The 13,998-nt window shown below is 39.8% G+C and overlaps 1 protein-coding gene across 1 annotated transcript in view; it reads right to left on the reverse strand.

Moving 5' to 3' along the window:
* The window catches only part of FBLN1 (fibulin 1), a 90,319-nt gene that overhangs the window by 41,726 nt on the left and 34,595 nt on the right, over positions 1 to 13,998 (reverse strand). Inside the window, exons 5-11 of the mRNA XM_089527216.1 lie at positions 12,849 to 12,908; positions 10,564 to 10,665; positions 8,020 to 8,157; positions 6,605 to 6,742; positions 5,884 to 6,027; positions 2,680 to 2,808; positions 63 to 188 (exon numbers count right to left, since the gene is read on the reverse strand). Coding sequence (XP_089383342.1) covers positions 63 to 188; positions 2,680 to 2,808; positions 5,884 to 6,027; positions 6,605 to 6,742; positions 8,020 to 8,157; positions 10,564 to 10,665; positions 12,849 to 12,908 — 837 coding nt within the window. The remainder of the gene's footprint in view (positions 1 to 62; positions 189 to 2,679; positions 2,809 to 5,883; positions 6,028 to 6,604; positions 6,743 to 8,019; positions 8,158 to 10,563; positions 10,666 to 12,848; positions 12,909 to 13,998) is intronic.

Raw genomic sequence — 13,998 nt, forward strand, 5'->3', positions numbered from 1 at the left:
ATGTATAGGTTTCCACTTTAAATGTTGCAATATGGCTGAACTTGCAACACAGAGCAACTTACCTTCACATGACCTTCCATCGGTTGAAAGTTTGAAACCCATTGTACAGTTACAGTAGTAAGAACCAGCAGTGTTTTCACATTTGTGAGCACACAGGCGACCAGGGTACCGCCGGCATTCATTCACATCTATGGATATAAATACATAACTTTGAAGATTCCTGCTCAATTTTATGGGAAGGGACATATAGATGAAGTGTTGTTGTTTCGTCAGTGTCATACAAGTGATTTAGGGATTGTTTGAATGGATCACCCTACCTTTGACCCAATTCTTAACCTGATAAAGTAATAGTGCATTCGTAAGGCTTCACAAAAGAGTCTGGAGTAACAAACACCTGAGGCGAAGCACCAAAATCAGTGTGTATAGAGCCACTGTACTGTCTGTTCTCCTTTATGGGTCTGAAACATGGGTCACCTATCGCCAACACTTACAACTCCTCGAATGCGCTGTTTACGCACAATTCTAAATATACACTGGACTGACTATATGACAAATGTTGCTGTCCTTGAGCAAGCAGGGATCACCAGCATTGAGGTCATGCTATTTATTGAGGACGCAGCTGCGCTGGGCAGGACACATCTCTAGGATGAAGGACCATCGCCTCCCAAAAACAGTATTCTATGGTGAACTTGCCACGGGTCAGCGTAAGAGAGGCGCTCCAAAGAAGAGATACAAGGACTCCCTGAAACAACATCTCAGTCTTGGCCAAATTGATCACGAACAATGGCCCGCCATGGCCTCGCACCGGGAGACATGGAGACGCACTATACACAATGCTGCAGCTTTTTGAAAGTTCATGCTGAATGAGTCTCGAAGAGAAACGACAACACAGAAAGAACCACAACCTGGAAACATCACCCAAGGAGACTTTCCACTGTGCTTTCTGCAACTGGACTTGTTTATCTCAGATTGGCCTTTTTAGTCATCAACACGCTTGTAGAAAGCGCGGGATGAATCCTTCCTGAATCTTCGTTTGCGAAGTAAAGCCAGAGAGACAGAGAAAGTAATGTAATAGCTGCTGAAAAAATATGCTACGACTTACCATTATTGCAGGACACCTGAATCACACCATGTCGTGATATTGCAGGACACCTGAATCACACCATGTCGTGATAGAAAGGCATTCTGTCCTGTGCCAGCTTCAATACCCCATGCCACCATGGCAGGGGAGGACATCAGTAGTATGGAAAGAGCATAGTCTTTCCACATTGAGAGATCATCATGTATAGAGCTTGGAAAATATATCTTTTGGGCTAAAACTTCCAGAATACCTTCAACCAGCATGAATAGTGGCTGAATGAGGCTGGAAGTTATCTCCTCCCAAAGAAAACCACCTTTGCTACCCTCTGACCATATGTTGCTAAACCAGCATGCTTTTTTAGTGGTTACCACTGGTAACAGAAGAGAAACCTGTACTGTATTAATTAAAACAATTTAGAAAATGCAGCAGTTTCTGTGTTTGTTCATGCTGCTATCTTGTCCACATGGGATGAAATGGCGTAGACAGAGAGAAATTAGAAACTTTACCTTCCATTCCTGTTTGTTGCTTCCTCTGTCAGCTATACCTATACCAAAGTATTATGGGTAGATGGCATTATCTGGTTCAGCCAGGATTGCTCTACTGAAAAGTAATCAATTCATGCTGAACTCTCTCCTTCTTGCTTTTCTGGCCTATTATCTCTGTTCGCTCATGAAGGAGGATATGTTCTAACCTATCGACCTGCTATCTTACAGTATAGAGATAGTATAGAGATAGCTGCCTTGAACCCCATTTTGGGAGAAAGGTAGGATATGGGGTACTCAAAAAAGGGATAAATGTCAATCAATGGCTGGAACTGTCGAGAGTAAATTATTGTTAAAGTCTTCTTAATTTTCTAAGAAAAGTAAAAAGGAACTCTTTATCCAGCTATTCCACCCACAAACCCTTTAAAAACTTGCTCAACAAAGATCTCTTTGCAGGAAAGTACTTCTGGCTTCTCTTTTCCCCAACTGACACTGAAAATTCTCTCTAGATCACTTTTGTTTCGGTGCCTGTTATCATTCCACTTTGGTGATAATACACAGACTGGCTTTCAATCTCATTCAACTAAAGACAACTCTGGCAGTTTCACAAGTATATCAAAAATAGATTTTAAATTCTGCCCAAGAGATCTTAACCAAAATCTTGAGACTGTTAACCACTGTGCACCACTCACATAAAAAAGCCAAAAGGCATATGCAGGGACAGGGGGAGACATATTTCATACATACTGTACAACTAAAATCAACAAAAAATAGTATCTTTAGAAAATTTCTTTTTCCATTAATATCTACAAGAAATGAAATGGCAATGCCTAAATCAAAAGTCTTGAGAAAGTAGCAGGTGGGCATTGCTAATAGTTTTAAAGCATCAAACAATAATTTATTCAAACTGTATGACAATACAAGATAGATAATAAATTAAATGGTTGGTTAGTTAAATAAACAATTCATGCATGACAGCTATACATATACAATTATAGCCAAATACAAGAAAAAAATGCCACTGAATTATAGGATTTCTGTTTTTCCCAAAAAGTTTGGAAAACTGGACTGAAGTAACAAGCCAAGACTTTCTCAACAATTGTTCATGCCACCTACCAGCACACGTTCTAGTGATTCCATCAAAATAGTAGCCAGCTTGGCACTCACAACGATAACTTCCTGGGGTATTGGTACAAATGTGACCTTCTCCACAAGGTTGACTGGGTGCCAAACACTCGTCTATATCTTGTAGTAGAGAAAGGTTAGAAAAATAATTTAAAGTGGAAGTATAACATAAGAACATAAGAAGAAGGAAAAAATTTTTGGTAGATAAACCATTAAAAGTAGCCTTAGTTAGGAATACTCATCACTAGAGTGCTGGTTTCATTGTCATCAGTCTGGAGAGCTTTCTTTAACAGGTTTTAACAGGTACGGACCCAGCCAAGCTAAATCACAACTGGATCCCAGTTGCATTAACTGAAGAGTTAAGTAAATTACAAGAAAATGCAGTGGCTTTTTCATCTCCTTTCTATCTAGGTCCTATATGCTACATCAGAGAGGACTGTGCAAAAACCATCAAACGATCTATGTTATTGGACAGTCTCTGAATTAGTCTCCAGGGCACAGCTTCTAGATGCTCCCCAGTATTGGGATAAATGGTACTGGTACTACAAAATCCCTCACCTTGAAGTTTCCCACTAGGAGGAGCCAAAGATTTATTGTTGTTAACTGCCTTAATGTTGACTTCAACCTTTGGCAATCTCTATCAATGAGAGACTTCCAAGTCACCCTATCAACAACAGTCCGGCTCAGGCCTTGCAGATTCATGGCCATGGCTTTTCTGAATGAATCTATCTATCTGGTATTTTCCTGTTGCGCTCCACTTTACCAAGCATTATCATCTATTCTAGTGAGTCCTTTCTTCTCATGATATGGCCAAAATAAAACAACCTCATTTTAGTCAACTTGGCTTTGGGAGAGAGTTGAGGCTAATTTGCTTTAGGACCTATCCATTTTTAGCACTCCATAGTATTCACAGAACTCTTCTCCAACACCACATCTCAAGTGAGTTGATTTTCTTCCTATCAGCTTTTTCACTGCCCAGCTTTCACAACCATGCATAGAAATGAGAAATACTATGGCATCATTACTTTGTTATTCAGAGATACATTCTTACACTTCAGGATCTTGTCTAGTTCTTTCATAGTTGCCATATATTCTTTACATATACGTATTTTTGGTTAAACATATTAAGTTAAACATATCAAGTGATAGGATACAGCCTTTCCTGACTGCTTTGTGAGTTGGAAACCTTTCCATTTCTCCATATTCTGTCCTAATGTCTTGAGTACAAGTTACACATCAAGACAATCAAATGTTGTGCCACACCCATTTCTTTAAAAATCCATAATTTTTCATGACCTATACCATCTATACAATTTTGTTATAATCTATAAAGCACAGGTTGATTTTCTTTTGAAATTCCACAGTGTATGTCTACTATACAATCCTTAGTATACTTTCTTTCCTGTACCCATCTTAAACACCTGGCACTCCTCACTCCATAATTGGTAAGATTCTTTGTTGTAGAATTTTGAGTAGCACATAGTTTCCATGGGAAATTAATGCAATGGTCCCATGGGTACTGCAGTCCCTGGTGTCCTCTTTCTTGGGGACTGGAATGTATACTGAGTGTTTCCAGTGTGGGTCACTGTTTTGTTTTCCAAATTTGTGATAGTTTTTAGTTAGATTCTGTCTCTATAGCTTGAAGTAGCTTTGTTTGCATGTCGTCTGTTCCTGCTGACTTATTTCTCTCAGGTGCTCTGAATGCAGCTCTCACTTCACTTTTCAAAATTGGAGGTTCTTCTTCATACGGGTCTCTTTAAATGAATCTGTCATTCTTTCATCTCTTTTATACAGTTCTTTCATCATCTTTTTTATTTCTTCTTGGTCATGTAATGTGTTCCTCTGCTGGTCATAGAGCATCTTCACTTTTGGATTAAATTTTCCTTTGATTTCTTGATCTTGTTGAAGAGGTCTCTTTTTTTAGGCAGAATCTTCCCATATATTCTCTGCATAGTAATCTCTGTCAGCCCCCCTTCCCCAGGCCAAAGTTTGGAAAGATTCTGGACTGTAATTCCCCAAATTCCCAAGCCCTATCCCAGGCCTTATAATGGTAAGTAGAATTGCGGGAAGGCTTTAAAACATTTTCTTAAGACTTAGTTTGGTCAGACTTAGAAGTTCCTTAGTTTGGTCAGACCTGCAGCTTGGTCAGAATGCCACACTAGTCACAAACTGTAAAGGTGCATTCTAAGTTGCTGAGAGGAAGAATCAACACAATTTAGGTTTTCTCCCATCCCTGGGAGAATATGTTTCCTGCCTGTCTCTAGGAGAAAACTCAAGTTGCATGAATTCCTCCTCTCAGTAACCCAGAGTAAGGCATTTGACAGCTCTTTTATTCCCTTGCTCCAGAAACTACTTCGATCTCTGCACTGTAGTAGACCAATAGCTCAGGCAATACAATTGAAACTTTCATACTAACCTATGGGATTATTTAATATTTCCTTCTAGCAGCCAGAATACAAATGAAAAATAGATGAAATTTTTGAAGGAACAGTCAAAAGCACTCACTCCAAGGTGGTTTTAGAAAATAACAAAAATAAAAATGAGCCAAAAAAGACAGCTCTATTCCACAATATGAAAAAGAGGGTAGGGATAAAACTGGGATGAGGATTTATTTATCTCATGGGCAATTAAATTAAATATTATTTTGTACAACACATAATTAATATATGAAGCACTAGCACAGGTTGAAATGATTTCAAATATAATTATCTAAAATTCAGACATAGTTATGGAGAACAACTGCTAAATGAAATGTCCATGTTCAGAGGCAGTTTATGTCAATGAATACCATGTAGCAAGGACAACAATATAACAAAAAACAGGGAAGGACATGGCACCATGTGAAAGCTGCCCAGAGGCCTCCAGAGGCTCAATGTGGTGAGGTAGTTAGTGTGCTGGACTTGAACTAGGAGACTCAAATTCAATTTCATACTCAGCTATCAATCTCACTGGGTAACTATGTACAAGTCACTCTCAGTCTAACCTACACTCTACAGACATGAAACAGGATTGGGGGTAGGAGAGAACCATACATTATTTATTAATTAAAATATTTATACCCCATCTTATATCACGGTATCTCAGAGTGGAATAAAGTTAAACCATGTATGCTATTTTGAGTTGGCTGGAGGAAACGTGGTATAAATATAATAAACTAATCTGTTGGAACAGTATACTTGACAAAGTGCAACTGACCTACACATCTTGTTCCTTCTTCATTTAGATGGTAGCCTCGTCCACAGTTTGGCACATTCCTGTGGCAAGCATAGGAGCCATCTGTGTTGATACATGTCTGCCCAACAGGACAAGGAGCATTAGCGGTCAGGCACTCATTAATATCTGCAATAACACACATACCAAATTAAAATGGAAACTCAGAAGGTCAAGAGAAGAGAGTTTTCCTTGAAATCTTAACTGAAAATGTTCACTGATTAGACAAAGCTCATGGAGCAGCAACAAATATAAATGAGGGACATTATCAAGTGGCAAAAAAGGGACAGTTAGGGGCTAAACAGACGAGCAATAAACGCTGACATCAGGGCAGAGTGGGAGCATGGCGACTGCATGCCACATGCCCCGACTCTGCGCCGATGCCAGAGTCACACCATTTCTTTGGTGCAGCGTTTAGATGCACTGTGCCAAAGAAACCTTGAAAAGCCACCATGATGATGGCAAGGGCACCTTTTTGCTGGTGCTAAAAGGAACGGCATTTTGCCATTCTTTTTAGCGCCAACAAAGCACCGGATCAAGGCTGTGGCATCTGGTTGCTGCGGCCCTGACCCGGTGAGGAAAGGAGCGGAGGGACATCACTTCAAAGGGGTGGTCTGTTTTGCCCCTTAATCTCTATAAAGTAGTAACTGGAGAACTCACACATCCAATTCAATGAAAACTGGCTTCCAGGTGCAACATGGCTTACCAATACAGTTGCCTAGAGCATCTTGTATAAAACCACTCCTGCATTGTTGCTTGGGTCGGCAACGGAAGGATCCTGGAGTATTCTGACAGATAAAATCGGGGAGGCAGTTATGAGTACCAGTCTCACACTCGTCAATATCTGGTACATCACAAAAGAAAGAATTTGTTAGCAGAAGATCTCACAAAACTGTCTTGTCATGCTTCAGACAAAAGCAACATCTAAGCAGGTCAATTTAAATTTGTTTCCAGTCTACGGACAGCACTACTTTGTAGGCCTGAGATGAAATTATATGTGACTACATCTATTTCTGCATTTGACAGTGGGAATCTGTGATGCAAGTGTGATGGAGAATCGGTCTGTAAATTCTTTGCACCACTTTTTCCCCAGAAAATGTTCTCCAAGGCCATTTATCTTCATGTTGGGTTCACTTCTTGTTTCAGAACAATATCTCCATCTGAGGAAAAGTAATTTTAAAAGGCTTCAAAGTACATTTACAGTAGTGAGTTGGCAGGGCGGGATGAGTGAAATGCTCTTTCCTACCTGTTGATTTTCCTTTCAGTTTCTATATTAGCACTGTGAGAGAAGCACAGGGTTGTGAACTGGTTTAATAATAATTCTGTCCTTGCCCCTTAAGAGTCTGCCAATGGTAAGTTCTGAGAGGATGAACATGCTCATCAAATATAGTCCCTAGCCTTCTTTAGGGAGAAAACATAATAGGGGTAAAATTGTAAGTGAAAAGCAATGGTTGGAGAATGAATGGTTGATACTTACTGAGAACAATCATTCTCGTGAGACTGAAGGAACAGCCCACAATACTTGGGTTTATCCTTCATGCCAACCTTGACAGGCAAGATTCACAAAATTCCTGTCCAGCTTTGGTGGCTTGGATATATCCCATGTGTTGTGGATTGTGTCTCCAGCCTCACAGAGAATGAGTGGTTGACACTTACCAAGAATGGTTATTCTTGTGAGGCTGATGACACAATCCACAACACATGGGCTAATCCATCATGCCAACAGTTCAGGCAGAAACTAAAATTTCTAAACCATTGTAACTGTTGCCTCCAATCCCTCTCTCCTCAGTTTTCGTTTTTTAGTCTCCGATTCAACAACTTCAGTCAAAACTTCATTGAACTTTCCTTCCTTCCTTCCACTCTCTCTCTCTCTCTCTCGCTCGCTTTTCTTTTCTTTTGTCCATGTGTGGGGGTGGATTGTTTCATCAGCCTCACAAGAATGACCATTCTCGGAAAGTGTCAACCATTCATTCTCTGTGAGGCTAACATGCTTAACATGATAAGCATGTTAGCGGCATAATGGTGAACTGCGTCTAACACGGTGAAACTTAAGTGAACTAGATGGAACTTTGGTACTCTTCAGCAAACATCTATCTTTCCTAGGAAAATGTTGAAGCATACCTTTGCAAATATTATTGTCAGTTAATTCATAGCCAGTTCCACAACTGGTCTCACGTTGACAGCGGAAAGATCCTAGGGTATTGATACAAATTTGTCCAATGCCACAAGTATTGCTTGTAGTAATACACTCATTAATATCTAGGGGAGAGAAATCAAGTAAAAAGAGCTGAAACTGTAAATTTATCATCATCATAATCCAAAAGACAAAAAGCCCAAACAGTTGAAGGAGGAGAACATCATGCATAAATAGATCAAACATCAAAGCAATAAAAATATAGCTCTCTTATAACAAGTATGGACAACTGGGGAGTGCTAGGGTTGAACATTAACCCCCTCTCCCAGGGAATCTTAGAAGGCCACATTCCCCAACTACATCACCTGCCCCACACAAAATATGAAAAATAAAAAAGTTCAAATCCATTGCCCTCTGGGGACATCTCCATTTTCACCCTCATAGAATCATAGAGACCACAAGGGCCATCCAGTCCAACCCCCTGCCATGCAGGGACTCTCAATCAAAGCATTCCTGACAGATTACCATCAAACGGCTGTTGAAGGGCCTGGGACACTTTTTTTTTATCAAACCTCTGTTGAAGGGCCTGGGACACTTTTTTTAATCGGTAGTGACCCCCATGTCATTTCCTGTTTACTTCCTGTTTTAGAAAAAGGTATATCATGGGCCTTAAGTGGCCCCAGGAGATAAAATACTCTATATACTCATCTATAAGTCTAAAAATTTATGCCCAAAAATTGATCCCAAAATCCCAGGTCGACTTATTTAGGAGTCTGTATGGGAATGAGACAAAAGCCCTTTCAGATTTCCCTGTACAGTTTTTTTCTGTTCTGAGCCAATCAGATAGAATCCTTGGTGTGACTGATTGCTCTTTGTTTAATAAACCCTCTCCTGCCCATGCGCTTCGCTGTCTCAGAGTGAAGGCTGAAACACTGAAGCCTTGTATTGATTGCTGCTTCCCTCTTACCACTCACATACACACACTGAAGGAGCCTCTAAGTTTTACACTCGACGTATCCATGTGTCATGTCAAAATCCATAATTTTAGCCCCAAGACACCGAGGTGACCAAAACTGTCTCTGTCCAGTATCCAGGTCTGAAACCAGACTGGAGCTGAAAAGCCTCCACATGCTCTAGTACCTTATCCTCAAATGGATGTCCTCAGGAGTGTGCATCAGGGGAGTTCAGAAGGTGCAGACCCTACCAGAGGGAGATGAATACTCACTGTCTGTCCCAAGATCCTTGGCTGCCCCACTTCACTACCCTGGGTTCCCCTGCCCTCCACCCACTGTAACCACTAAAGTGGTGGATTGCTCATGCTGCTACCTGGTAGCCTGATATGGCTGCTGGCCAGGCCAGGAATGGGAGTTGCTGGTGGCGGCAGCAGTGGTGGCCATGGAGTCCTCCACTTACTGCTGCCATCGCCTCTGTTTTCCTCTTAGGCAGGAGCCTCGCCAGACACAGAACTGGCTGCTGGGTGGCAGCAGCACTTTTCCCAGATGCCTGGCACAGCACTGTTTTTTAAATTTGTTATTTATACTTTGTAATGCTTTCATATTGTTTTTAATTTGTATTGTTCTAAATTTCTTGTGAGTCACCTTGAGTCCCTATATCAGGAGAAAAGCAGGATATAAATAAATACATTTAATAATAATAATAATAATAATAATAATAATTTGCTTTTAGTTCTTAAAAGCTATGAAAGCACATCAGGAAATATCTGTTACCTGAGAGATCACCTCTCTAGGAATCTCAAGGTTCTCCAGTGCAACTCTATAGTCAACATCTGCCAGACACTGACCAGAGAATTGTGCTGGGAGAGCTACAATACCTAGTGGAGTGTTCTCTCTGGGAATCTCTAGATATTCCCTCGGTGAGGACACAAGAGAGAGTCTTCTCAGCAGCTGCTCCCACCCTCTGGAACTCCCTTCCACCAGAGGCTAAGTGGGATATAAATCCTTGAATAAATAAAATAAAATAAATCCTCAGGGAGCCTTCTAATTGGGGTGTGTGTATTTTTAACTTTTGTATTTTAATGTAATTTTATACCGTTGAAATGAAATTATTTTAATTGTTTTTCAAATTGTATTGGTAAGTTTTTAACCTATTTTATCTGTGAACCGCGCTGAGCCCTAATCTGGGAGAAATGCAACATATAAATAAAATATGATAAAATAATTGGCCTCTGGATAACTATGTAATGCATCCTGTGCAGAAGTTATTAATATCAATGATTCTGAGTATTCCAGCTGTACCGGAGCACACATTCCTATGTATAGGAATGCACAGAAGCTGTTTCTCATTAAAAAAAAATCAGTTATGTGAACTCCCACTTGCAGACTAGAAATGAAAAACAAGTTTACTGCTCCACTACAAACAAGGTTCTAGCCTTGTAGTAAGTAACAATAAGTATCTCTGGTAGCTAAACTATGGATTAATGGGTGTCTTTGTTTTGTTTTCTTGCTGGTTATCTTAGTTGTAGTATTTCTCAGCATGCAAAGAAATAAAAACAAACAACAACAATTCATTACCTTCACAAGTGAAGCCATCAGGCTGAAGCTGGTACCCCATAAAGCAAGAACAGAGGACACTGCTACCAGTATCCCTACATTGCTGCGTGCAAGGACCACCTCCTACAGAACAAAAGATAGTTGTGAGGAACAATAGCACAAGATACATACAGTTCTTTCTAAAGGTTTGTCATGAAAACCATTTGACCTGTAATATCTTCTGAAGAAGCAAATCAATAATTCATAAAATTGTAACATTAATAATTCAGAAATTCAAAACCAGAGAAGAATAATCTGTTCTGTCCAGATTACATGTACCACAAGTTCACATTATTGCTTTAAAGTAAACTAAGAATCTGGGATGATAAGTTCAGCCAACATTGCTGCTTTGTACATGCTGATGATAACAATCACTCTGTTCAGCGTGAGAGACAGCCTAAGGCAAGTAGAATGAAGCGGATATCTCATGCAACAGATTTTGGTGGTCATAGAAAGACAGAAGATGGTTAAACTGATTCATTCTCACTAGATTTTTGCTACCAGGGAGGGAGCCTTTGTAAGGTTTTCTGTATCAGGTGCTGTGATGAAATCGCTAGGCAGTGGTGTCACTAGGTTTGGCATCACCTAGTGACACCATATCACTATGGTATCACCACCACCACCATCCTGCTTCTCATTGACCTTCTACCAGAGTACCCAGTACAGAATCCTTAGTAATATTTTTTGTACTAATGTCACTCATTAATCTGAGTCCTGTATATTACTGAATGTAATTGTAATACACTCGTACCTCCACATTCAATGGTGTTAGGGGCACAGGACACCCATGAATGTGGAAAAGCCGCAAACAACAAAAATACTATGTTTTTACCTGAAAGAACACCTCTCTAGGTATCTCTAAGTCCTCCAGTGCAACTCTATTGTCAACATCTGCCATACATTGACCACAGAACTGTGCTGGGGGAGCTACAATGCCTAGTGGAGTGTTCTGTCTAGGAATCTCTAGGTCCTTCAGTTGACCATAGAGTTGCGCTGGAGGACCTAATTATTCCTAGAGAGAACATATTAATAAAATCTGTGAATAATAGAATCCACAAAAGCCAAAGCTGCAGACGTAGAGGGATGAATGTACTGTAATTGTAACATAAACAACTAGCAAAATTACCTTTACATTGCAATGTCATACACACAGCCTAAATTAATTGTTTAATTGTATTTTAAAGGAGGTGGGAATGATGGCTTGGGAATGTATATTTTTAATGTTGTAAGCCACCACGATTGCGTCTCGCAGAGGGGCGGGATATAAAATAAATTTTATTATTATTATTATTACTAAATGCGTTTACATATACATAATTTCTTGTGGTTGAAGTGAAAATTGGGTAAAATGTGATGTTTTTAAAGCCTTTTAAAAAAATTAAAAAAAAAAAAAACAACCTCTGGGGCCTTCCTTTTCTCATCCTATTAAGCCTCACTCCACTCACACATCTCTTCAGCATTTTAAAGGGACACAGGCAAACACCACAGCCCATTTCTGCCCAAAGACATATGTCTGAGGAGCAGTGGTGTCACTTGGTCTGCACCACCCTGGTGATGCCACTGTCGCTAGGTAGTTCAGTTCAGTTAGTCCAGAGGGGACCATGATTCAATTAGAATAGACAGGTCTGCTTGTTATTCCTACTGAGAGTAAAGGCAAGCAACCTTCTGAAACACTGAACTGATTTGTGGGATAATTGGGACCCTAGCCCTTACATACTTCAAAACAGTGTTAATAAGGTAAACGCAGGGCAAGTGGTCTATGACTAGGGGCTTCCTGTGTATAGGAGGTAAAGGTAACCTTAGGTTTGAGAGAAGGTCATGTCACAGGTGCCGAAATAATTTGGTAAGCCTTGGCTGGCCAAGGCATGAAAATGTGTGGGGCAGGAGAGGACAGTGAAATTTGCAGCTCTGCTTCAGTCGGCAAAGTGCCTTGGACTGGATCAATTCCATCTGCAGACACTTCCAGTAATGGTACAGCTAACCTTTATTGAGAATTTGTAAATAGGACAATAAAAATATGTCCCTCACAGTCCACTTGACTGATGAAGAGAAGACGAAAACAAAATTAATTTTATAGGATATTTAATTACAGTAAATGCATAAGAATTAGTCTTAGGAACTGTCTATACTATATAGAACTAGTATATATACAGTGAATTGGGAAACCTTTAATACATGTCTCACCTCAGCCCCAAATACACAAACTGACCTTACAAGTTGCTGTTGTGTCTCTGCCTCCCCACTTTCCCCAGTACAAATTAGCTCACCTCTGCAACGATCATTAAGATAATGATCTTCATGGTCAACCTCCACTGGTGATACTGAATCTAAAGAACAAAACAGATATAGAGATTGAGAGGGAAGGGGACATATTAGTCTATCATTTTAACAGCATCTTCATCTGCATTATCTTTTGTTATTAGTTTGTTTTAAACCTGAGATTCATATGATTATTTATGATGGGGAGGAGCAAACGTACAACATGGAAGGGATGGATTAATCTGTGCTTTGTCTTCTCATATATTCAGTTTTTTAAAAAACATATTCACATTTTTACCATAGATTTTGTTAGAAATCTGTGAATTTAATGTGTTGAAAAACCTAAATAAAATTCTCACTCATCTCTACATAACAAATTTGACAGCTATAGCTATTCACAACACAGGTACGGCTAAGTTGTACTTGCCTGGCATGCAGCTGTGATGAAGTGCTTGCCATAAAAAAATAAGTTGCAAACCTAATTCAGCAGCACCACATGGCTAGATGTTGCAGTGCTGTTGTGTGCTTTCAGATTAGCTCTGATTTACAGCAACTCTATCCTAGGGTTTTCTTGAAAAGATTTATTCGGAGGAGGTTTGCTGTTGCCTTCCTCTGAAGCTGAGTGTGACTTGCTCAAAGTCTGGTGGATGAGCAGGGATTAGACCACCAATCCCCTGAAGTCTTAGTCCAGTTAAACTACTACAGCATGCTGACTCTCACATGCTGGATACACCATACTTTAAAGAGTTAAGCACTCATTGTTCTTTCCCTGGGTGGACTAATGATCTGTCAGTTTTGCTTTCTTGCATATTTTGATTCTTTTAAATTCAAATTAAAAATGGAAAATATGGATATTTTCCATCTCAATTATGAAGGATTTTGTAAATTTGGCTAAATTCTAAACAAAACAAACACACAAACCAAATGAATTTTTCACCCATCCCTAGCACATAACTTCTATCCAGCATCAGCTGCCAGTTTATACCCTTAGTCTCTGCATGCTTCTGAATGAAATAGTACAGTCCTGAGGTGATAGCTTGGACTGTAACTTTTCAAAATGCAAGTGAATAATACAATGTGTAATCTATAGAATGTAGGAGCGAAAGAGAACACAACCTCCACAATAGTATGTATCAAGATGTTTTATACAGAATCTTA

The sequence above is a fragment of the Sceloporus occidentalis genome, unplaced genomic scaffold (genome assembly GCF_023333645.1).
Source record: "Sceloporus occidentalis isolate IW3139 unplaced genomic scaffold, rSceOcc1.0.p SCAF_5, whole genome shotgun sequence".
NCBI lineage: Eukaryota > Metazoa > Chordata > Lepidosauria > Squamata > Phrynosomatidae > Sceloporus > Sceloporus occidentalis.